Below are 24,581 nucleotides of genomic sequence, written 5' to 3' on the forward strand. Positions count from 1 at the left end.
CCATAATCCCCGTCCTTACCATAGTGTGACTTTTTTATGCCATGAAGAAACATTTTTATGGATTCTCCCCCCATTGGTCAGTTTCATGTTTTTTCTCTACTCCAGTTTATGTATTTATTCATCCATCCAACATTTATCGAAGCCCCATTATGGGCCAGGTACCATCTTAGAGATGGGGACAGAATGTTGACTGAGACACATTTCCTCCAGGTGCTCATATTTACTGGAGGAGATAACACAGAAATAGATAGGAAATCTGGTATTCATTCCAAGAAGTCACTTTCCAGCAAGTCCAGTTTCATCAAAATAATTTCCAGCAGGGATCAGCTGCAGTTGGATGCCAAGGGGCTGCTCTTTGTTGTCTGGTGTGGGGAGAGGCTGCTGGATGTTAATAATGGGCTAGATATACCAGACATCCCAACCACTGTGGTTCATATGGTTTAATAAAGTCATTCACACCTTAATGTGAATGAACTATTTCTTATTTGAGATGAATAATGGAGAGTGAAAACTGTGACTTGGGGGTGATTGGGTGGCCTAAACCATTTAAGAGGCCTCTGGAAGATCAGAAGGCCTATGAAGGACTGGACACCAGTGGAAAAAAAAGTCAGAACACTCAGCTCCAATAAAGATTACTTACCATCTTTGGATTTCTCATTTGTAAAATAATGAGAAATAGAAGGGATGCTGCTAGGCTGGATAGACGATCTCATGGATTTAGAGAATTACGCCTGTAGGAGAGGCTAGAGAGCATCCAGTCCAACCTGCTTCTTTCATAGGTAAGGAACTTGTGACTTAAGAGAGGCGAAGTAACCTGTTCGAGGACATACAGCTTGTTACTTAAAGAATCGGCTAGTCACTAGACTTCTGAGACAGTGCTCGTCTCCAGGAAATCATTTGGTTCTATAGCTAGGACATCGTAAACTTACAATTAAGGTCCAGGATCATGACCTTGAGATATGGAGAGGTACTTAAGTGTATCTGGAATTTTTTTTTTTTTTAAGATTTTTATTTATTTATTCGACAGAGACAGAGACAGCCAGCGAGAGAGGGAACACAAGCAGGGAGAGTGGGACAGGAAGAAGCAGGCTCCCAGCAGAGGAGCCTGATGTGGGGCTCGATCCCATAACGCCGGGATCACGCCCTGAGCCGAAGGCAGACGCCCAACCGCTGTACCACCCAGGCGCCCCTGTATCTGGAATTATTGAATCATGCTTTTTATAACTACAGTACCCTCACTACAATTTTAACATTAAGTGTATTTTACTACATTCTGATGATTTGAATTATATTGGAAGGGTAAGGTCTTAGGTCCATGGGCCCATTACTACAAAACAAAGTCACTTTATTTGTATTATCTGCATTATTATGTATGAGTGCTCGTTGGCCAGACACGAGCCCCTCTCTAGGTGTCCCCAATTATTTCTGAGAGTTCTCAAGTTCTTCCCCTCTAACTTCTCCCCTACTGCCACAATGCTGTGTCTGCTACTACTAACTTTTGAACCCCGAGCCTCAGGCTCCATCTGCCCCAGAAAGAGATGGAGATGGTCATTCCACCCATTGTTCTCAGGGGCATTAGAGATGTTTATGTAAACACCTGCCATGCAGTAGGTACTCAGTAAATGTAAACTCTTATTATTATTTTAGATTTCCTTATCACCGGAGTTTCTAGAAGCACAGCTAGGTGGTTGAGTTGATGAATTTCAATGTCATTTTCTTCAATTTTCCATATTGGCTCTTTGCTTTCAGTGCTCTTACAGAGTAGTGAACAGTCAAAGATGAATAAGAGAGAAGGAAGGAGTTCATTCCTGCACTCACTCATTCATTCATTCAGAAAACATGCATGAGATTCAGTTACTCTAGGCTGGGAGCACAAATATGTACAAGCTGTTTCACGGGTTTAGAGGTGATTGTGAGAGAGAAGACTACACAAATTGCAGCAATACAAAACAGTATGTAAATTCTTCTGAGTTTCAGAGAGGAAGATATCACTCCTGGTCAGAAAGACAGTAACGACTAATATTAATGGAGCAATTTCAAAGCACTTCCACATGCACTTTAGAACTTGATTCTCACAAATACCCTGTGGTCAGAACTCTCGTTTGTAGGTGAGAGGACACTTCCGGTAAATAGAGTGACTTCCCTGGCCTTGCTCTGATAGGAAGTCAGCCCTAGGGTCTGACTGTTCAGGGTCTAAAGGTCTCTCCCCTGCATCATGCTGGGAAAGTTTCATGGAGAAGGTGATTTCATGGACTGAGTATTTAAAGAGGGACCACTTTTGACAGGTAGAGACAGGGCCAGGGCTTTTTAGGTAAATCAAACAGCAAAGATATGAAGGCTCGAAAGGTTAAGACATATCTTGGAAAGGGTGAGTAGAACATGTTAGCTGAAGCATTAGCTATTTGTAGGGGAATCAGAGACAAGCAAAGTACACTGCACTGTGGCTGGGTCACACATACTCTGAACCACCAGACTAAGGAGTTGAGAAATGATTTGACACACAACGATAGAGGGGAAGGAGTGTGTTGAATACAGGGAGAATTAGGTAGATCTGGGGAGGTGAGTCAGATTATTGTGGAGAAGATGGAGGAAGCAAGGGAACGAGTTAAGGGCAGTGTCAAGGGAGACTGGTGCGTGGCAGGGGAAGAAGAGCCGGATCAAAGAAGCACTGAAGGGTGTATTAACGTGGTGACTAGGTGTGGGAGTCGAGAAAGAGGCTGGGAGTAAGATGACTCTTAGCTTGGAGTGGAGTCCGTAGAAGAATGGTAATGCCATTAACAGAGTTGCTTTATTTGCAGAAGGAGCTGACTTCGAAGGAAAAATCACGAGCTCCCTTTTGGTTCTGCTGTGTTTGGGTTGCATCCTGTGTATTGCCACCTGGCTGTCCACTGCGAAGGTGGGTGGTGAGTCGGAGGGAGAAGTTTGACTGACCTCCCAGGAAGAGGGCTCTTCCTTCCTGTCTCTGCTCTGCTCCCCACTCCCTTTATTGTGTCTGATGACAACAATGCCTGCTTTGTGGTAAACACTCAAAATAAGTTTGGAAAAGAAACCCACATAAAAGAAGACTTGTCAGGAAAAGTTTTAGGGCAAGGGAGAAGATTAAGGTGAGGGAAAGAGATGGTTGCTAACAAAGGGAAACTGGATTTGAGTCACTGGATATAGTGATTTCCCAGGGATTAAGGACTCCAAGGCCTGGTGCGGGCTACAGGTGGTAGAAACCTGGTGGAGTTAAGAAAATGGAGAGACTCTGAGGCCAGAGTGTGGATGTTTAAGTTGCTGGGGATAATGGCAAAGAGTAAAAATGACTAAGTTAGACCCAGGCAAGAGAAGCCCCTGCTCTGGACCCTGCATTTTATTTTATTTTATTTGTTTGTTTGTTTATTTATTTATTAAAGATTTTATTTGTTTATTTGACAGAGATAGAGCAGCCAGCAAGAGAGGGAACACAAGCAGGGGGGGTGGGAGAGGAAGAAGCAGACTCATACCGGAGGAGCCTGATGTGGGGCTCAATCCCATAACGCTGGGATCACGCCCTGAGCCGAAGGCAGACGCTTAACTGCTGTGCCACCCAGGCGCCCCTGGACCCTGCATTTTAGAGGACCGCACTCTGGCTCTCTTCTGTACTCCTCCTTGTACTACCCAGTTCATGGGGCCAACAGGTCATGCTCACTGGAACCTGTGCTTCTAAATCCAGCTCTGGGTACCAGAGCCCTGGGATTCCCTACTCAAATGGACGAGCCTGCATCCAGGGGCTACCCAGGCTTCTATCCTGGATCTGTCCTGGTAGGGGTACAAAATGCCACAACTTTGCACACTCCAGGCCTGAGTAATGGCCAAGGAGCATCCTTTGAGGTGGTTAGTGGGATATAAATAAAGCTTTGGGGGTAAGTGGCAGAACTTGACCCTTGTAGGTACGGGTATGCACATATGTTCTATTCCAATGTGGGATGGAGCCAGGAGATGCAAAAGAAGGGGAACGAAAATTGGGTGGGGGGGGGTGGCTTCCAGCCCCATTTGCATGACCACATTCTGAATCAGAAGTCCAAGAAGTCAGGGAATTTAAATTCAAACCCAGACTTCCAGGTTGTAAAGAAAGTGCATTTGTCAATGTCAAATGTTAGAATATATTTTATTTAAGTTTGTACGTTTAATTTAAACCTTCGCAATATTTATTTATTTATTTGTTTGTTTATTTATTTATTTATTTATTTCTATTTTTTAAGTGGGCTCCACACCCGGTGTGGAGACCAACACGGGGCTTGAACTCACGACCCTGAGATCCAGATCTGAGCTGAAATCAAGAGTTGGACACTCAGCTGAGTTAGTCACCCAGGTGCCCCTCTACCTTCTCAATATTTAGATATGTGATATGTAGACCTCCCTTTGTGATCCTATCCTTGTATGTCAGGGATCTTCAGAATAAAGATCTCCCTGCTGTGAGTCTTGAGCTTTCTTCCCCTTTCCTGACAACCACCACACTTTTTGGGTGATAACTTGTTTTATTGTCTGTCTCCTCTGACAGACATGAAGCTGTGTAGAGGCAGGAACCAGGCTGTTCTGTTTACAAAGAGATCCTAGTGCTAGTACAATGACTGACACACGGTATGTGCTCACTAAATATGTTTAAAACTCTAAAATGATGAAAGACTTACACATTTGATGACAGCAAGTAGGGTGAAGAGAAGTGATGGAAGGGGGTAAAGTAACCTTTAAAGAGAATGCCTTGCTAAATTATAGTAGAAACAGAGGAATAGTCTGGTTTCTCTTACAGTCAGTCAGGGAGAACGGCAGACACACACTTCCATTGCCTTAAGAACTAGAAGTAATCTATTCATTCTAAATTTTGGGTGTGTGCTATTGTTGTTTCCCTTCAGATGAGTGGTTGGATTAGGATCGGATATGTAACATGAGGGCCTGGAATTCTCAAGTGACTGACCCAATAAAGTGCATTTAAAAATGCAAACAGAAATTTAAAAATGAAGAGAAAACACAGACTTTTGGTTTTCTTTGAAAAACTGGACCTTTCGCAACAGTGGTCTGAAGCCTTTAATGGGCCTGTGTTTATCAACAGGCCACATCCTACCACTCACAAAACAAATGCCACGGCCATTGTAAGGCCTCTGAATTCATGACCCCTGGACTGCAGGATCTTTAAGGCCCTTTTGCTCCAAAAAAATGTCTTCTTTAATCTCTTTAAGGTTATATTTCTACCAACCATTGCATTACATCAATATCATTTGAATTGTACTATAATACTGCATACCTGCTTGTATCTGCCATAGATTCTGAAACTGATTATTTCACATGTAATCAAAGAAACCCAACTGCTCCAGAAAGCTACTTTCTGTTAGTGTTATTAATCCAAATTCCTGTAATCAGTCCTCCAATGACCCTAAGGGAAGATACTGGATTGGAGAGTCTGCAGATGAGAATTGACTGCTTCTTGAAGGCTGAGAAATTATGTGTGGTGATGGAACGAGAGGTGTTGGGGACACGGAAATGCAGGAATTGCCAGTGTGAAGGTTGCAGAACCGGGTTTGGAAGGATGATGAAGAAATCGAGAAACAACACTACAGCGCTGATTTGTCCGAGTATTTACTGAGTATTAATACTCAGTAAAGAACTGTTCTGACACGAGGAATTCAGCAGTAAACCAACAAAAGTCCCTGCTCTCATTGAGCTTAATTCCAGTGCAGTAAGCCAGGTAGCACATACATAAACACACACATCGCAAATCTACATGTCACATGGAAATAATTACTATTTATAAAACCAAAGCAGAGCAAGGGAACAACGAATGAGGGTGGCTGCTATTCCAGGAGACCCCAAAGAAGCAAGGAAGCAAAGCACAACCCGTCGATTGGTTTCTAATTTTCTAGGCTACTGGGAGTGAGATGCACCTCCCATGAAGCCCCGCCCCTCCCTCCCAATAGGGCGCAAGGTGCCATCTCCTGGAGAGCCCCTCCCACTTCCCCGCCCAGAGGCGGCCTTGGGGGTGGGGCTTCGCTCCCAGGCGCACAGAGCGCGCCGCACTGAAAGCCGCGCGCATAGAGTTCCCGGCATTCTTCCCGTTCTGTCAAGGCCGGGAGAATTGCCCCCGCCGGTACTTGGCATGCTGGGAACTGTAGTTTCTGCCCGCAGCTCTGCGTCTCAGGGGGCAGTAAAAGCCGCTCGATCTGACTCCACTGCTGGCACACGACTTGCATCCTCCAGGGGTTGTGGGGAGGCCCTGGGGGGGGGGGTTCATCCCAAGAACAGTCCGGCAGGCGTCCAGGCTGGGGCCGCGCCGGTCACGTGACCCCAGCTCGCCGGGCGCGCGCGACTTCTCAGCGCCATTCCCAACTCCGCCCCGCCCGGCAGTCGGCCTGCGCCTCCCCCGGCGCTGCTGCCACCTCGCGCTCGGAGGCGTCGCGGAACGTGCTCTGTGCTCTCCTCTCCCCCTCCCCCTCCCATCCCCTCTCGCCCTCCCCCACCTCCCCCTCCCGCGCCGAGACTCGCCGCCGCCGCCGCAGCCGCAGGAGTAGCCGCCGCCGGAGCCGCGCGCAGCCATGGCCGAGAACCCGGGCTTGGAGAACCACCGCATCAAGAGCTTTAAGAACAAGGGCCGCGATGTGGAAGTGAGTGTGCTTCCGTGGTCTGGGCCCGCCCGGGTCGCCCGCCTGGCCGCGCCGGCCCCACGGCGGCGGGGAGGGGCGGGGGGCCGGCGCCGGGCTGGTTCTCGCCGGCTCGCGGTGGGTCGGAGTTGGCCGCCGCCTCCCGTCACCGCGGCCCCGGGCTGGGCGGAGCGGGCGACGGGACCGCGGGCCGGGCTGCAGCCACCCTCCGGAACTGCCGGCGCGGGGACCGGGAAATGCCGGGGTTTTCGGCCCCGTCACGCGGGCGCGGCCTGCTGTCGGCGAGGAAGGGATGTGGAGCTGAGGCGGGGTCCTCGGGCCGGGGCCTCGCGGGCCCGGGATGCTGCCGCCGTGGTCCGTCGACCGCACCGTGGAGGGGGCGGCCGCGACTCGCGCCCGCTGCCCGTGCAGCCTCCCGCCCGGCGCGGCCCCCTCGGTGCCTCCCGCGCTGCCGCACAGGGAGCCGGGGCTGTGCGGGTCCCCGCGCGTATCTCCGGCGAGCCGGGCCCAGGCGGGCGGTGGCGGCCCGCAGAGGGGGGTGGGGACCAGCCGGGTAACTGACTTGTTTGAGGGTGGTGGATGGGGGAGGGTAGGATGCGCCAGGACCATTTTCTCATATTCCAGTGCTGTCCTTTGGACCAGTCCTGCTGAGCTATTTCAGCTCATACTCCTGTTACTGCTGGCATTTGGAGCAAGCTGAAGGTGGACAATAGTTTACCATCTATTGTGTTGAGGCTTTGGAAGAGACGTTGTTCCGACCTCCGCTCACAGGACCTGTTTTCTTAGCCGTTCTTGTAGTGGGATTGTGCATAGGATCATAATTTCTTTGACATGTTTTACCGAAATAATTTAGATACATAGCTTCTTACGGCCGGCCTTGTATATATCTCTTGCTTCAAGCTGGTACAATTTCCAAGTGGTTGCAAAACTGTAAACATCTTGGTTACTTAGTTCGTTGCTACTCAGCATGTTGCCATTGTTTCGTTAAGGTGACATTAGCAGGTACTATTTGCAAACTCGGCTTATTGAGGCAGCGCTAGAGGTCTCTCTGCAGCTACTGAAAGCAATGTAGTTACAGCACAAACTTCCCTGGGACTCTGACCTCTGGATTTGTTAGGGAGAACGTGGTTTTAAGTCCACAGCGTCCTTTTCTAATACTAGGTGACATGATTTGCAGTTTTGTAATTCTTGATAAAGGGCCAGTGTGACTAAGAAGTGTGCATTTTTCCTGTCTTAAAGAGAGAAGGTGGTGGGGAAACAGTCGGCGTTCCAGTTTTGTAGAGGAACAGACAGAACTCAGGCGATTTTTCAGAGCTACAAAATTAAATGCTAATTGGAAAAAACCTAAGTAAATACTGTGGAATTCCCATTTGAATAACACAAAGGTCATCTATCTCTATTCTGGTCATGGTTAAATTTCTTTTGTGAGAAGTATTTCTAAGCAAAAGTGAAACTTAGGAAAGCAACAAGAAATTTTGAAACTGCCTCCTGTTTTGCCCACTTGATGATTGTTAACTTTGAACTTTTCCCATCAGTAATTGTTTTTGAAGCTTACTACTATTATAAAGCTAAACTTAAGTAGTTTGAAAAATACCCATATTATTTGTACAGAAGAACTAATAACATTGTTTCCTCTCTTGGATCTTGGTACACATTTTTGTTTTATTACTTGCCTATATTATTGTGTTCTGGGAGCTCAATGCTACCTCATAAGGACTCCTGGGCATAATAGGTATGCAGTAAATATTTGCTGATGATCAGAATGTAATTAATGAGTTCTGGATGCATGAAAAAGAGGCATAGCTGCCAAGCCTTTTAGCCTGAAAATAATGGTCATAACATTATATTTCCCAGGATACATTAGGGTAACTAAGGCATGAAATAGCAGACTTTCAAATGGTATTCTATGGGGCAGACACTATACTAAGAGCTTCATGAGACTTCATTTAATCCTTATAAGAACTTTATGAACTAGGTATAGCATTATCCCTACTTTACAGGAGGAAAGTACTTTAGGGGAGGAAACGTGAGAGTGCTTTTGTAGCATGCACAAGGTCATGAAGTGGGTATGAGCATTCATTCACTAATTGTCAATTGGATGTCTGACAGTATTAGGTGTTGGGGATACAAAAGATTAAATTCAGCCTGTATCTCAAGGAGTTTACAGTTCAGTGGGAGTAATAGAAAAGTAAACTGATAATTACAGTGCAGTACATCAATAAGTATATTCTGAGAAAATTCTAACTTGGAGCTGAGCAGTCACGGGAGATGTTCTGGTTGATTCCTAGTGGATGAATTGGAGTAAGCTGATCCTGAAAGAGGAAAGAAAGTTGGCCCGGTAAAATGCAGGAAAAGGGAGGGCACAAGGAAGGGGCATTGCAGGCTTGTGGGAGGAGTAATTGAGCAGTCCTGAGAGAATGCAGTAGGACTGCTGAGAGAGAAGGGAGTGTGACTAAACGGTAAACTGGGGTCAAATCTGGGAAGTGCCTCTCTTGGGGATTTAGGTATAACCAAGACTAGATAGACACTGCGTCTGACTTAGTTTTATCCATTCGAAACTGCGTTAAAATGAGAAACTTACACGACAACTTAGCCTTGTGACTAAGTAGTTGTGATTATCAGGCTGTTTCAAAACAGTGAGATGCACTTTGATGAGATGTGATTTTCACATATAGGAGAGACAGAAGATAAAACATTATAAAATATGCAACCAGCTGATACACAAATAAAATACATATTTTCTAAAGGAAATAAAAATATAGAGTTAGGCCATTCCATTCATAGGAAATTGTGTATGGGGAGAGGGTGGAGGAAGAGCGTAATTTCGTAGTCAGTCAAGAATGGCTTCATAGAAAAGAGGTTGGTGAATTTTATAGGAAGTATGTGCTAGACTTGAACAGGGCACATAAGAAATTAGTGAATGAAGGGGCGCCTGAGTGGCTCAGTCGTTAAGCGTCTGCCTTCGGCTCAGGGCGTGATCCCGGCGTTCTGGGATCGAACCCCACATCAGGCTCCTCTGTTGGGAGCCTGCTTCTTCTTTTCCCACTCCCCCTGCTTGTGTTCCCTCTCTCGCTGGCTGTCTCTCTGTCAAATAAATAAATAAAATCTTAAAAAAAAAAAAAAGAAATTAGTGAATGAAGACTGGTGAGAAAGAAGAACGAACAGATTAGGGAGTGAAGAGATGAGACTTCCGTATGGCCCGTGGTGGTCTGAGAAATATGTCTGTGGCAAAGAGTTGCTTGGACACTTCTTGAAAGAGAGATCCTTGATGGGGAGATCTGAAGGAATTTATTCCAGAGTAGAGTTAGAAGGTACAACATGATTAGAGCAATTGAAAAAGGTGACTGGCAGTTCTGGAGGAATAATACTCTTATCCCATATGGAAGGAGGAATTTTCAAAAAAATTGAGATTGGGGATGGTCATAACATGGAAATAGGATTTCAACTTCCTTCTCCTCTTCCTTTCTCTTCCTCTTCTTCATAAAACTCAAGTAGAGAAAGGGGATAAAATTTGTCCTGAGGTCTGTAGGTACAGGTAGGGGAGGGAATAATTATCACTGATAGAAGTTTGGAGCTTGAGTAGGGGGAATAAATTTTGTAGCTAAAACCAGGGAATACATTGTGAAAAGGAAACTCTTAATTATCTTCATTTGCTCTGGAGTGTGTGTTTTAATACCAGTCCTTTTTATGTAAGGCATTGTTCTTAGATTTTTTTCCCTTTTACAAAATTTTTTAAATTTAAAAAAATTTTTCCAATATACTTACAGAAAAGTGCATGAAATGGAAATGTTCCATTTAATGAATACTTATAAATCAAACACTCTGGTAATTGCGACCCAGGTCAACTTTGCTTTTTCTTGCTCCTTATACCTCAAGAATGTAACATTTTTATCAGTAACAATAACTAATAACAATTATTTTAAAAATCTTAACATTTGTTAAGTGTTTGCAGTATACCTGTACTGAGTATTTTATATGGATTATTTAGTCTTCACAACAATCCTGTGAAGTATGTACTATTATTATCCACATTCACTGCTGAGGAGACTTGAAGCCTACGATTCTTAAGTAGCCTGTGTCATGGGCGGGGGGATGTAAGTGGCAGGACCTGGGCTTACAGTGAAGCAGTATGACACTTAACGCCAGAACTCTTGCTCACGTTCTTCATGATCTCTCCGCTGTATGGAGCATCAAACCTGATGTGTATGAAATACATCTGAAACTTAATTAATGGGGGAAATATTAAAGAAATCTTGGCTGTTTCACAGAAATTCCTGTCCTGGTGTTTTAGAACCTTGCTAATAAAAATTTCTGATATCTTAGTTATCATTTGATTTATTTGCTTTTTTTTCCTTTTTACTGTTACAGAGTTTCCTTATTAGTAAGGAGCTAGTTAGTTGGTTTCACCAAAAAATAACAACTGATATCCTTGGGTTTAACACTTAAACTTTATGCTTAAGTTTCTAATATTGGAGATAATACACATTTTCTCATCTGTAAATTTGACCAGCTTTACCAAATTTGCTTCTCTCTTTGGAGCCTCTGTTACTAAGTAGTACTACCCAATTGTTCAAGCTTGAAACCTTATCCTTGACTCACTTCTCTTCACTTCCTTCACTTTTCTGTATTGGTCAGTGATCTGAAGAGCCCTCCTATTTTTACCTTTGATACCGACCTTATTTACTGTAGCTGTGCTAGTTTGGGCTGCTGTCAGTCTCACCTGTGTAAGTATGATAGTGCACTTGGTTTTCCTGTCTCCAATATCTTCCCTTCCCATTGTATCTTGTGGGTTGATCTTTCCGAAAATTTTGTGTGTGTGTGTGTTGCTTTCTTGGTAAGATCAATCCCAATGCCTTCAGCATAAAATTAAAAGTCCTTAGGGTGCCACACGTAATTCCTTATATCTCCTTTGTGCCAGCTGTGTAAAGGACTTGAGATGGTGGAGTAACCAGTATAATATCCTTTCCATGCCTCTGCACACACTATTCTCTTGTATACCTTCTTTTGTTGTCTGTTTAGTGGGGCTCACTCTGGCAAACTCTTTCTTCACTCAGACTCCTTCCTATATCTCTGGAACACCAAGATTATAATTCTGCCAGGGGGGGTAATCAGAAGGGGGAATGAAACATGAGAGACTATGGACTATGAGAAACAAACTGAGGGCCTCAGAGGGGAGGGGGGTGGGGGAATGGGATAGACCGGTGATGGGTAATAAGGAGGGCACGTATTTCATGGTGCACTGGGTGTTATACACAACTAATGAATCATCGAACTTTACATCGGAAACCGGGGATGTACTGTATGGTGACTAACATAATATAATAAAAAATCATTAAAAAAAAAAGATTATAATTCTGCCACACCATGTCATTCTATTAAAAAACAAAACAAAACAAAAAACCTTCAGAAGTTCTCCATAGGGCCTTTCCTGCTGTCACTCCTAAGTCTTTTCCTTCTCTCTAAAGCTTTCCTAAGTGAATTTTCCTTTACCTCTTTGGGATAAATTGCTATGATCTACAACAACTTCATTGTGTGTGTAGCTGTTCAAGTATGTGGGCTCTGGGGAGGTGGGTGTGGGTATGGGGTAACTGGATGATGGCCATTAAGGAGGGCACTTGATGTAATGAGCACTGAGTGTTATATGCAACTGATGAATCACTAAATTCTACCCCTGAAACTAATAATACACTATATGTTAACTAAATTGAATTTAAATTTTAAAAAATTTGTTTTAAAGTATGTGGTCTCTGTAAAGAAGCTCACTGAGGGTAGAGACCTTGGCTGTGAGTGGTCATTTGGTGACCGGTATATAAAATTTAATAAATATTCTGAGAAGAGAGACTAGATAATATATTTTAATACACTGTACATTTGGAGTGAATGGTACACTATGATTCTAGGACTTCAGTAATTTCTTTCGGTGTTGACTCCATGGCATTGATACTGTTGCCTAGCCCTCCTTTGAGAAAGTCTGTTCTGCTATAATGTATTTTTTGCCTAGCCCTCCTTTGAGAAAGTCTGTTCTGCTATAATGTATTTTTTGTAACATGAACTAATTCATACTTGAATACCGAAGAGGAATAATGTTAGCTAGTGCAGAATTCATGTTAGTTCATATTTGATTTTTGAGTTGATTTTTACCAGCATGTTAACTGTTTAGCACTCCTGAGTAACAGTACTCGAACACAAATTTGTGAAGTACAGAAATACAGTTGAGCATAGCAAGTCCAAGAGTATGCACATTGCCCCTTCACCCATATTCTGCCTCTAGGCTCTGTTTAACCCTGTGTTCTGTCTTAAAGGTGCTTATTGCCCTAAACATCTTGATGTATTTCCCTCTTTTTTCTTAATATTGCAGACCATGAAGTTTTTCAGCAATCTATATATCACACAGCAGATAAGTTATAATTATTTTTTCTTGAATTCACTAATGGCATAACATCTCTCCTCGTCCTTCTGCCTCATTGATTACTCCTTTTTGGTTGATTTGCCAACTCTTCTTCCTTCCTATTGTGTGTAGGCACGTCTTAGGATTCTGTCTGTGACTCTCTTCTCTATAGATTGTTTTTCTTGCCCACATTAAGCAGCTCCCTTAGTTTTAACTATCATTTCAGTGTGGGGGACTTAAATCTGTTTTAAGCATCTGCTGGAAATTAATCACATGAACATCACATCAGCTCCTTAAGCTCAAAGTGTTTAAAGCCATGTTCTGCCTTTTTTTTTTCTTTTTTCTGTTTATGGCATCATCACCCTCACTGTGACCTGAAACTTGAGAGGCTTCTTGGACTCCTTCCTCATCTTCCACATTCAGTCAGATGCCAGTCATGTAGCTTGAATCTCTGTGCTGTCTCTGGATTTTGGCCCTGTCTCTCTATTCACTGCCTCCAGCCCACTTTCAGGCTTAGTACTTATCATCTGGCAATTTAAAAGTTGCCCGCAAAGTGGTGTTCTTTCTCCAGTCCATGCAATCTTTCAGTGAGCCTGATACCTGATTGTTTTTCCAGGTTCAGCTTTCCTTCCTCTCTCCCTCCCTGCCCCTTTAAGCTCTAGCACCACTGAACTTCTTATATGCTTATACATAATCTGGAATCCTGCCCTCCCCTGCTTGCCAGTGCTATTTCTATTCTCAGGGCTATCCTGCTGACTGGAATATCCTTCCCTGCCTCCTGTTGCCTGGCCGGCTAATTCCTACCCCTCTTTAAATACTCAACTCTGGGTTTAGCTCTTAGGAGAAATCTTTCTGAATCTCCTATATTCCCAGGTTGAGTTAGGTACTATTCTTTGCTCCTGAATATATCTTTCTCATTGTAGTTATGATAATGTATTTCAATTATGTTTTAGCTCTTTCTCTACTAGTTTGTGAACTTTTTGAACACATAGACTGTGTATTTCCTTTGCCTACTTAGTGCAGTGGCTGGAACAAAGTAAGCACAAAAATATTTCTTGAATGAATATGTCTATACCAGGTACCACCAGCACAATAATTTTCTTAAAATACATTTTTGAACTGAAGCTTTTAATCTTTTAGTGCCTTTTCTATTGCTTTTCAGATCAAGTACAAACTTTTTATTATAATAGGTAAAGTGTTGGGAGATTAAGACACATGCATAGTGGAATAATTATAATTTTTTCTCAATTTTTTTATATTATTTTATTTTTTTTAAATTTATTTTAGAGCACGTGCGAGTGAGTGGGGGAGGGGCAGAGGCAGAGGGGGAGAGAGTCAGAAGCAGACTCCGCACAGAGGGAAGAGCCCGACTTGGGGCCCAATCCCCAGACCCCACGATCACAACCTGAGCCGAAACCAAGAGTCAGACACTTAACTGACTGCACTACCCAGGTGCTCCTCTTACTTTTTAATCATAGAAATATTCTAATATTGTAGAAGAGTAGAGAGAATAATATAATTCCATATGCACATCACTTGGATTTATAGTAAGTAACAGTTTGCTCTTTGTTTCATCTTTTGTTCCATCTCTGTATGTAACAGACATCGTGACATTTTACTCCTGAAGACTTAAGACTACTTCTGCAGAAAATAATGCATTCTTACATAAATACCATATCACCCTGACACAATAATTTCCTAATAACATCTAATCTAGTCCACATTTTAAATTTCCCCAGTTGTCCCTTACTTTTTTTTTCCCCCCTTAACATTTGATCATTAGAACCAGGATTAAACAAGATCAGATCACGTTTGGTTATGTTTCCTAAGTCTCCTTTAATCTAGAATAGGCTCCTCCCCCCATTTTTTTAAATTGTAGTAAAATTTATACATAACAGAATTTACAATTTTAACTATTCTAAGTGTACGGTTCTGTAGCATCAAGTACATTCACATTGTTGTGTAATGATCATCACTGTTCCATCTCCAGAACTTCTTTATCTTTCCTAACTGAAACTCTGTCCCTATTAAACAATAACTCTGCATTCCCTCTCCGGCCAGCCCCTGACAAACTTCCTTCTACATTCTGTCTATATGAATTTGACTACTCTAGGAACCTCACATAAATAGAATCATACAATATTTGTCCTTTTGTGGTTGGTTGAATTCTCTCAGCATAATGTCTTCGAGGTTCATCTATGTTGTAGCATGTATCAGAATGTCGTTTCTTTGTATGGCTGAATAATACTCAATTGTATATAGGTACCTTGTTTTGTCCATTCATCCACTGATGGACTTGGACTGCTTCCGCCTTTCTATAAATGCTGTTAATTTGTTGAAGAAATCAGGTCAGTTTTCTTGTATTAAGTTGAACTATATGAAATTTCCATTTTTGAGTCAAGTATCAGTCAAGTATCAGCAATTTCATATGGTTCAACCTAATAAACTGTCCTAAATACTGGATTTGTCTGTTTCATTGTGGTATTGCTTAACTTGTTCCTCCTGTTTCTTACCACCCTCTAGATTTTCTGTAAACTGGAGGTTAGCTTTAGAGGCATGATTATCTTCAGTTTAAGCATTTTTGATTTAAAAAAAATTCTTCACTTGGTGATGCTGTGTAATTTAGACTATATCCCAGTAGGGATACTAAGATCAGTCAGAGGGTTCAGATGATAAAGAATAGATAAAGATAGTTCAGATAAAGGTAGTTCAGATAAAGACTAGTTTAGGGAGCCTGGGTGGCTCATTTGGTTAAGTATCCAACTCTCGATTTCACCTCAGGTCATGATCTCAGGGATATGAGATCGAGCCCGGTGTTGGGCTCCACGCTGGGATTGACCTGCTCAATATTCTCTCCCCCCCCCTTTCTCTACCTCTCTCTTTCTGTCTCTCTCTCTCTCTGTGCCCCTCCCTTCCTCTCTCTCTTAAAAAAAAAAAAGAATAGTTTAATGTTGTAATGTCATAGTCACTACATTTGGTGAAATGAATTTTTGTTATTTGGGTGAAATGTGATATAGACTGGATAACATTTGAAGTGAAAGAGTAACCTGACTTCTTGGTATCCAGCAAAGGAGTTAGAAAATGTATCTGGAAAAATCTAACTTCAAAGTCAGTGACATTCTCTTTCCATGATTGACACTGTTCCTAAGTTGACTTTGGTTTCTTAGCATGGAGTGTGGCTATATTCTTGCTTCCCAGTCTCTGTTCCTTTATTTTGAAGGTAAAGCAGTAGAAAAATATAAGGAGGATATAGCTGTACTTTGTGCAGTTTTGCTATTAAGAAAAATTTTGTCACAGCCTAGGATACCAACATTGATAGTTAAAATATGGCAAAAATAAACCTGACTATATTTACTTGGAATTAATCTTTCTGAATGATTGTGTTTTCTGGGCTTTAAGTTTATTTGTTTACATACCAAACTTTCTTTTATTTCGAAATATTGGTGATTCTGTGTCCCATACATTTCTCTGCCTTCTTAGATAGAATATAATTTAGTTATTTTCTTGTTTCTTGAGAATCACCATTATGCATATGGTATCAGTTTTTACTTTTATATAAGTAATGCCTTTAGGTTCTTAGATTTGTCAGAATTTTATCCTTAATTTCTATGGTTGTGGAGTTCTTGCTCCTCATAATTCTTTTGCCTATCCTTACCTTGCACAGTCAGCTTTCTGTTTGATATTGTCAGCGTGTTTACCTGTAGTAGTTCCTCTCTTCCCTTTTAATTTGATGCTTTATATATCCTAGTGACTTGGATAATAGATTTATTAAATACTTATTTAGCATTTGCTATGGGCTGGGCAGGCATTGTTGATGCCAAAGATAATAAATATAAATAACAGTGTCCTTGCTCAGTTTAGTGGGAGAGACTGATATCTAAGCATATACAATTGGCTCTTGAACAATGCAGGGGTTAGGAGTGCCCACCCCCGTGCTGTCAAAAATTGACATAAACTTTTCTTCCCCCAGACACTTAACTACAGATACCCTGCTTTTAACTGCAAGCCTTACAGGTAACATAAACAATCAGCTAACACATATTTTGTATAGTATGTTTTATATACTGTGTTCTTATAACAAAGTGAGCTAGAGAAAAAATGTTATTAATAAAACCTTTAGGAATAGAAAATACATTTACAGTACAGTACTGTAAAAAATTGTGTATAAGTGGACCAGCATAGTTCAAACCCATGTTGTTCAAGGGTGAGCTGTACTCTGTGTACAGCATGGATGTTCTATGATACAGGTACGTAATTTGCAAAGTACTGTGAGAGCATGGAGAGAGGGAGTGACTGTACCTGGGGAAATTGAATGAAGTTACACAGAAGAACACACTTGAGCTAGGTCTTGAAGAATGAGTAGGAGTTTGCCAAAATGAAAGAAAAGTAATGTGAATAGCAGTGACTATGTCATGGAGTTTTAAGGCATGATGTGTTCAAGCAGTAGTTGATGTGGTGACCTTACATACATTCCCTTCTTTTGGAAATCACACTCAGATTTGACCTTTCTTTGCAAGGTACACTTCTGCCATTAGGTATCTTTTGGGGAGATTTTTAGTCTAAGTGCTTCTGCCTCCTTTAGTTAATTAAAGTGCCTTACTCTTTCTGGTTAACACAAAGCCAATCAAATGCTGTCCCTGGCATTTAAATCTTAAATGAGCTGATACTGGGACCTAAGTTGTTCACCTTGGCAGAAGTACTGTGAAGAAATCTTTCATTAATTCCTGCCACTTAGATTTGCAGAGTTGTTTTCATCCTGAGTTTTTCATAGATTGGATTTTACAGTTTTTCCTTTGGTTCTGTGAATTGCTCTATATTCTTTCAGTAAATTCACCTGCACCCGTGCCTCTCCCTTTGTTTCTTAACCTAACTCAGGTCTGTTTTTATGATTTGCAATATAACTCTTATTTAAGGTGACCAACTGTCCTGGTTTGTCCAGGACTGAGGGAGTTCTCAGGACATGGGACTTTCAGTGTTCAAACCAGTAAATTCCTGAGCAGACCTTAACAAGTTGGTCACTTTATTGTAATCGAAACAGTTTGGGAGTAAAGATAATGAGTTTGGGGAACCAAATGTTCAGATGGGAATATCCAGTATGCAGCTGAAAATAATGCGTGCAGAACTAGCTTGCTTCGGTTATTTCACTCAGCAGTTCTTTGAATTCTGAACTAAGCGTGAGAGATAAAACAGTGAATATAATGATAACCAATAACTGTTGAGCACTTGCTATGTACAAGGCACTATGCTTATTAGAGTAATACTAATTCTCACATAATTGTTATTATACAGGTGAAGAAAATGAGTTAAGAAATTTGCTTAAGAACATGCAACCAGGAGGAGGCGAAACTGGAATTCAGTCCTAGATTTCCTACTTTAAAGCCCTCTTCCCTTAATAACCATTCTTCTACTCTGCCTCAGGGTCCTTGCTCAAGGAAATGTGTGGATTAATTTGGAAATGATGTAAAACCAAATAAATACTTACAATGGAAGTATGTTGAGAGAATAGTGGGCACTTAGGGAAAGACTCAGCATGGGTGAGTCAGAGAAGACTTCATGGAGATGATTGTCCTTAAGATGAAACTGGAAAAATGTATAGGTCTTTCTTTGGTAGTAGATCTTGGGTGGGCCTAGAGGTAAGAGACAGCATGATATAGTCTGGGAAATAAAGTAAATCAGTATTTCTTACAGGTGGAGTGATTGGAAAGTTGGATAGGATAGGCACAGTAGGCAGGGGCCAGATTGTGAAAGACCTCTCCTGGGTTTTGTGCATTTAAAACTGTTGCTTCAGTTGCACCGTAGGAAGTAGATTGGTGAGGGTGCGAAGGGAGCTAGAGACGAACAGTGAGAAAACTTTCAGGGGTCTCCGAAATGGATGGTCTGACTAACAGCACTGGCATTAGGGTACAAAGGCAGGAAAAGATTAGGACTGTTTATATGGCATATGTTACTTTCTAATTTTTTAAAAGATTTTATTTATTTACTTGAGAGAGTGAGAGAGAGAGAGCGAGCACAAGCAGGGGGAGAAGGAGAGGGAGAGGGAGAAGCAGACTCCCTGCTGAACAGGGAGCTGACGGTGGGCTTGATCCCAGGACTGGGAGATCATAACCTGAGCCAAAGGCAGATGCTTAACCAGCTGAGCCATCCAGGTGCCCCCACGTGTTACCTTCTAGAACAGAGGTTAGCAAGCTTTTTTTTGTAAAGGGCCATAATATTTTTCAAAGTCTAAATATTTTAGGCTTTGAGGGCCATACTATTTATGTCAGAACTATTCATCTCTGCTGGAGCATGAAAGCAGCCATAGACAGTAGGCAAACAGATGAGTGTGGCTGTTCCAATAAAGCTTTATTTATAAACGAGGCGGTGGGCTAGATTTGACATGTGGGCTGGATTTGGCTCAAAGGTGTAGTTTACCTAACCTCATTCTAGGATGATATGCCCAGTTGTGAAGATTTGGAAGATAGTTCAAGCAATGATTTTAATGATTAAGATGATAAGGTAGATGAGGGTTCTTGGTATAAGAAGAAAAGAGACTAGGGGAGGAAAGAACCTGAGGCGGTACATCATCTTAGGGCACTAGTGAAAATGCCACTGAAGAATGAACCTGTATGAAGCTTACAGCCAAGTGGTGTATCAGAACTTAGGGGAGGAGACTTTCCCGAAGGAGGGGCAATGGTTGCAACATCAATGCTGCAGAAAGGCGAGGTATGATGAAAGGACCTGAAGTAAGCCATTCATTGTATTTGGCAGTTGGGGCCAGGGAAAAGTGGAAAACCCAGACAGTGGAGGAGGCTGGGAGCTAGAGTATGATGGAGTAAGAAGTGAATTGGAGTTGAGGTAGTAGAACCAGTCAGTGGAAACTCAGTTTAAAAATTTGGTAGCTGTGGGAAGGAGGAACCACAGGTTAGCGTGAGGAGGAAGTGGGGTTAAAAGGAGGATCTTTGTCGTTTTTTATCTGTTTACAAGTATGGGATTGACTGTTGTTTGTAGGCTGAATTAAAGAAACCAGAGCAAAAGAGTTAAGGGGCTGGCTAGAAAAGGAATAAATGATTGAGCCAAGAGTAAGCCGAGAGCTGTTAGGGAGGTGACCTACGAGATGTGGAGTTGTGATTAGATTTTGAAGGGCCTCAGGTAGAGAGGCCTTGAAGAACAGACAGGAGTGAGGACGAGCTGAAGTAGGGTAGGGAGACTGGAACAGATGATGCCCAATCGCCTCTGTTTTCTTTGATGTCGTCTCTAGAGAATAAAATGTCTAAGGTAGTACGTGAAAGTGATTTGGGAAATGCAGGATATCTGGGGAGCAAAATATCTAGGAACAAGGGCCCAACTGAGGTAAGCCTATTGTTATTTTGGTAACAGTTGTAAATAATTTTCAGTTGGTTGTATCAGATTTAGCTGTAAGTGCATTTTAGATTATAGTTAGAATTGTTAAACCAAATTCAAAGTGTAGAGGTCATATTCAGTTGAATCATAAAAAAATTGAACTAGCGGGAATGTTAGGATTTAGTGAGTCCAAACCGCTTTTTCCACAGATGTGGAAACTGAGGACATAGAGAAAGAATGAATGCTGTCCACTCGTCTAGTAGGTAACCAGGGATTTTTTTTTTATTCCAGTACTTGTGTTATTTAACACAACACACTTAAAGATGACAAAAGCTATACTTTATTTATTTTTTAATTGTAGGCTCCATACCCAACATGGGGCTTGAGCTCATGACACTGAGATCAAGAGTCGCATGCCAGCCTGATGCCCTGACAAAAGCTGTATTTTAGAAAACTTTCAAGCATATACAAATGTAGAGAGAATGAGATATTGAACTACCATGTACCATTTAAAAACAATTATAATTTGTGACCATTTTTGTTCATTTATATCCCTAACCACTTCCATCTTTCTCTGGATTATTTTAAAGCAAATTCCAGACATCTTTTTTTTTTTTTTTTTAAGAGTGAGGGAGAGCAGAGGGGAGGGACAGAGGGAGAGAGACAATCTTTTTTTTTTTTTCTTTTTTTTTTTTAATGATTTTTTTATTATATTGTGTTAGTCACCATACAGTACATCCCCGGATTCCGATGTAAAGCTCGATGCTTCATTAGCTGCGTATAACACCCAGTGCACCATGCAATACGTACCCTCCTTACTACCCATCACTGGTCTATCCCAATCTCCCACCCCCCTCCCCTCTGAGGCCCTCAGTTTGTTTCTCATAGTCCATAGGGAGAGAGACAATCTTAAGCAGGCTCCCTCCGTGCCCAGCTCAGAGCCTGAAGCGGGGCTCAGTCTCACGACCCTGAGGTCATGACCTGAGCAGAAATTGAGTTGGGGGGGCGCCTGGGTGGCACAGCGGTTAAGCGTCTGCCTTCAGCTCAGGGCGTGATCCCGGCGTTATGGGATCGAGCCCCACATCAGGCTCCTCCGCTATGAGCCTGCTTCTTCCTCTCCCACTCCCCCTGCTTGTGTTCCCTCTCTCGCTGGCTGTCTCTATTTCTGTCGAATAAAAAAAAAAAAAAAAGAAAGAAAGAAATTGAGTTGGACGCTTAACCGACTGAACCACACAGGCGCCCCCAGGCATCATCTTTTATATGTCAATATTTTATTTTATTTTATTTTATTTTATTATTTTTTAAATATTTTATTTTTTTGACAGAAAAAGACAGAGAGGGAACACAAGTAGGGGGACTGTGAGAGGGAGAAGCAGGCTTCCCGCCGAGTAAGGAGCCCGACACGGGACTCGATCCCAGGACCCTGGGATCATGACCTGAGCCAAAGGCAGATGCTTAACGGCTGAGCCACCCAGGCACCCCTATATGTCAATATTTTAGCATGTATGTCTAAAAGTTAGGTTGATTTTGACACCAATCCTAACTTTTGAGTTTTTCCCCACACCAAGTAATTTCTCCCACACGCGCAGGGTGTCCTGCAATTCAGTTCAGTTCTGACACTGTGTACCTGGAGGTAGCATCAGATTCCACAGGTTCAGGGTTTAGTTCTACAAGACGTCACCCCTTGCCCCCCACTCCTTCTGTTCTACTACCTATAGATTGGAGGTTCTCACGGCCTCCTCTTCCTCCTGTTTAATTTGCTGGAGTGACTCACAAAACCCAGGGAAACATTTTACATACTAGATTACCAGTTTATTATAAAAAGATGTAACTCAGGAACAGCCAGATGGAAGAGATGCTTTCTCTTGGAGAGTGCCACTCTACCCGCACCTCTGCGTCTTCACACCAGGAAGTTCTCTGCACCGGGTCATTTTGGATATTTATGAGGCATATTGATTAAATCATTGGCTATTGGTTACTGAGGTCAATCTCCAGCTCCTCTCCCCTCCCTGAAAGTTGCGGTGAGTGGAGGGACCAGAAGTTCCCGTCCTCTAATCACATGGTTGTTTCACCTGGCAACCAGTTCCCAGCCTTAGGTGACCTAGGGGGGCTTTCCAAAAGTCACTTCATTAATATAATGAGACACCTTTATAATTGTCAACACTTAGGAACACCTGAGGGTTTTAGGAGCTATGTGCCAGCTATGAGGACCAAATATATATTTCTTATTATAAATCATAGTATCACAGTAAGATATATAGTATTATCCTACTTAAAAACCCCAAAACAATACTTGTCATATCATTAGCCGATTAAAAATGTACTTTTGATATGAAATTTTAAAGTAAAAATACCTGCTATTATACCACACATTTACAGAACAAAAAGAACCTTCTCGGTCAATTGTTTGGGGTTGGGTGTGACATAGGAAATTAATAATATTTTGGATAATTTTTTCCTTCTCTGTTCCAACTAAAAAGGAATAAAGGTGTAATCTTACCTCTGTCAAAATAGGTTGATGATAATGTGTAATTTTTACGAAGGTGGTATAGAAATTGTTACAGAATGATAAGACTTCATGGAAGTCAAGGTGCCTCTGTATTTGCAATATTGTGATAGTGATTTTTTTCACTTTTTAAAATGAAAATGACTAATGAATGCTCTACATTATCAGAAAGGTATTAAAGTAATTTATGTGTCTTTGAAAAAGCTTGATGGATTCCTGTTTGTTATACCTGGACTGTTAAAGAAAACACAACAAAGAGTTTTCTTATCAAATGTAGAAGCATTAGAATTATAGAGAGAGCAAGTGGGGTAGCAATGAATTTGTGCGATGGTCCATCCTATGTTCTTTCTTTGCATTCACTATCTCAGTATTGCAAAGCTGGTAAAGATCCAGCTTTTCTGGATGTCTTTGTGATGTATACAGAGGATGTTAAGGTAGACACTGTTGCCATTTTCTGTACTTAAGATTAACAGTAGAGAAACGGGGATAGAAAGCTGAACAGAGTATGGGGGAAGGTAGCTGGGCAGGCATTGAAATAATTAGAGATTGGATAGTGTCTGCATCTTCCTCTTAAAATTCACATGTGCAAGAAAAAAGGGGTTAGGTAGCCTGAGAAGGATGATCATGTTAGCTGAGTATTGGGCTATAGATGGTAGAGATGCAAACATAGATGATAGAGGAACAGCCTACAAAGTAAGTGTTAATCTCAGCTAGCAGAGAGCCATGGACTATACAGTTAGTATCTTTTTGTAAATTTGAAGCTAATTTTGCTAACTTGAATCTAGTTCCATGAATATCATGTATATGTATCTTGGTTTTAGTAAAGGTATAATTAGGAACATTTATTGAGGCTTTTTTTAATACTTTGTAAAAAGAAATTTTTAATAACTTCAGCGTTTGGTGTTTTAAACAAAAACATAGGAAGTGGATAGAATATTTTGGGAATGCTGCTGCATAACACTGATTCGTGTACTAATTTATATTAGTAGTTATTCATTTATTAGTTATACTATGCTTTTATATAAAAATTAAATATATTTTAAGGGGGAAGAGAAGATGGAAATATAAATCATGATTTTAATGAGAAAATTTTGGCATGTAGATATAGTCACAGATTTTAGGGAGAAAGTTTATAAACTGGTAATTCCCAATTAGGGCTATCACACTATTTAATGATAAAATGCAAATTTACTCCTGTATGGAAATAAATTCTCATTGGCTGAAATCCTGTAGTAAGAGTGACAATAATCTGGGGTACCTGGGTCAGTTAAGTGTCTGACTCTTGGTTTCGGCTCAAGTCATGATTTCATTGTTGTGAGATTGAGCCTCGGGCATCTGCTTAAGACTGTCTTTCCCCTGCTTCCCCCAAATAAATTAATAAATAAAAAAAATTTTTTTTAAGTGACAGTAATTTAAAATGCTTCCTCATTCTCCTGGGACAGTTTACAGTTACTGTCATGGACTATGGCTGCTGGCAGCAGTGTGGTTTTCAGTTATGCATTGAGTTTTGGGAACATTGTTTTTGCTAGAAATAAAGGAATTTGTACTTGGATGTTAAAGTTCTGTAAGGGCTTCATGTTTGCTTTTTGTTTTCTAAATTTTGTAAATTTGGGGCTAATACAAATACTTTTCTTCATCCTTTTGAGCTTTTGCAACTTTGGGAAAGTGGAATATTTGAGAGACTTGGAGCTAAATTATGCTAAATTTGGAATATAGAGGGAGAAAAAAAAATAAGACTATACTGTGATTATGG

General features: G+C 41.6%; 1 protein-coding gene and 1 long non-coding RNA gene across 2 annotated transcripts in view; both read left to right on the forward strand.

Moving 5' to 3' along the window:
* Positions 1-1,157: 1,157 nt before the first annotated feature.
* On the forward strand, positions 1,158-4,438 carry LOC121100216. The gene is made up of 2 exons (XR_005831961.1): positions 1,158-2,896; positions 4,224-4,438. It is a non-coding gene; the product is annotated as an uncharacterized LOC121100216 (long non-coding RNA).
* Positions 4,439-6,413: 1,975 nt separating this feature from the next.
* KPNA3 (karyopherin subunit alpha 3) overlaps positions 6,414-24,581 on the forward strand; it is an 89,597-nt gene continuing 71,429 nt past the window's right edge. Inside the window, exon 1 of the mRNA XM_040622686.1 lies at positions 6,414-6,617. Coding sequence (XP_040478620.1) covers positions 6,549-6,617 — 69 coding nt within the window. The 5' untranslated portion in view covers positions 6,414-6,548. The remainder of the gene's footprint in view (positions 6,618-24,581) is intronic.

The sequence above is a fragment of the Ursus maritimus genome, unplaced genomic scaffold (assembly GCF_017311325.1).
Source record: "Ursus maritimus isolate PB19 unplaced genomic scaffold, ASM1731132v1 scaffold_10, whole genome shotgun sequence".
NCBI lineage: Eukaryota > Metazoa > Chordata > Mammalia > Carnivora > Ursidae > Ursus > Ursus maritimus.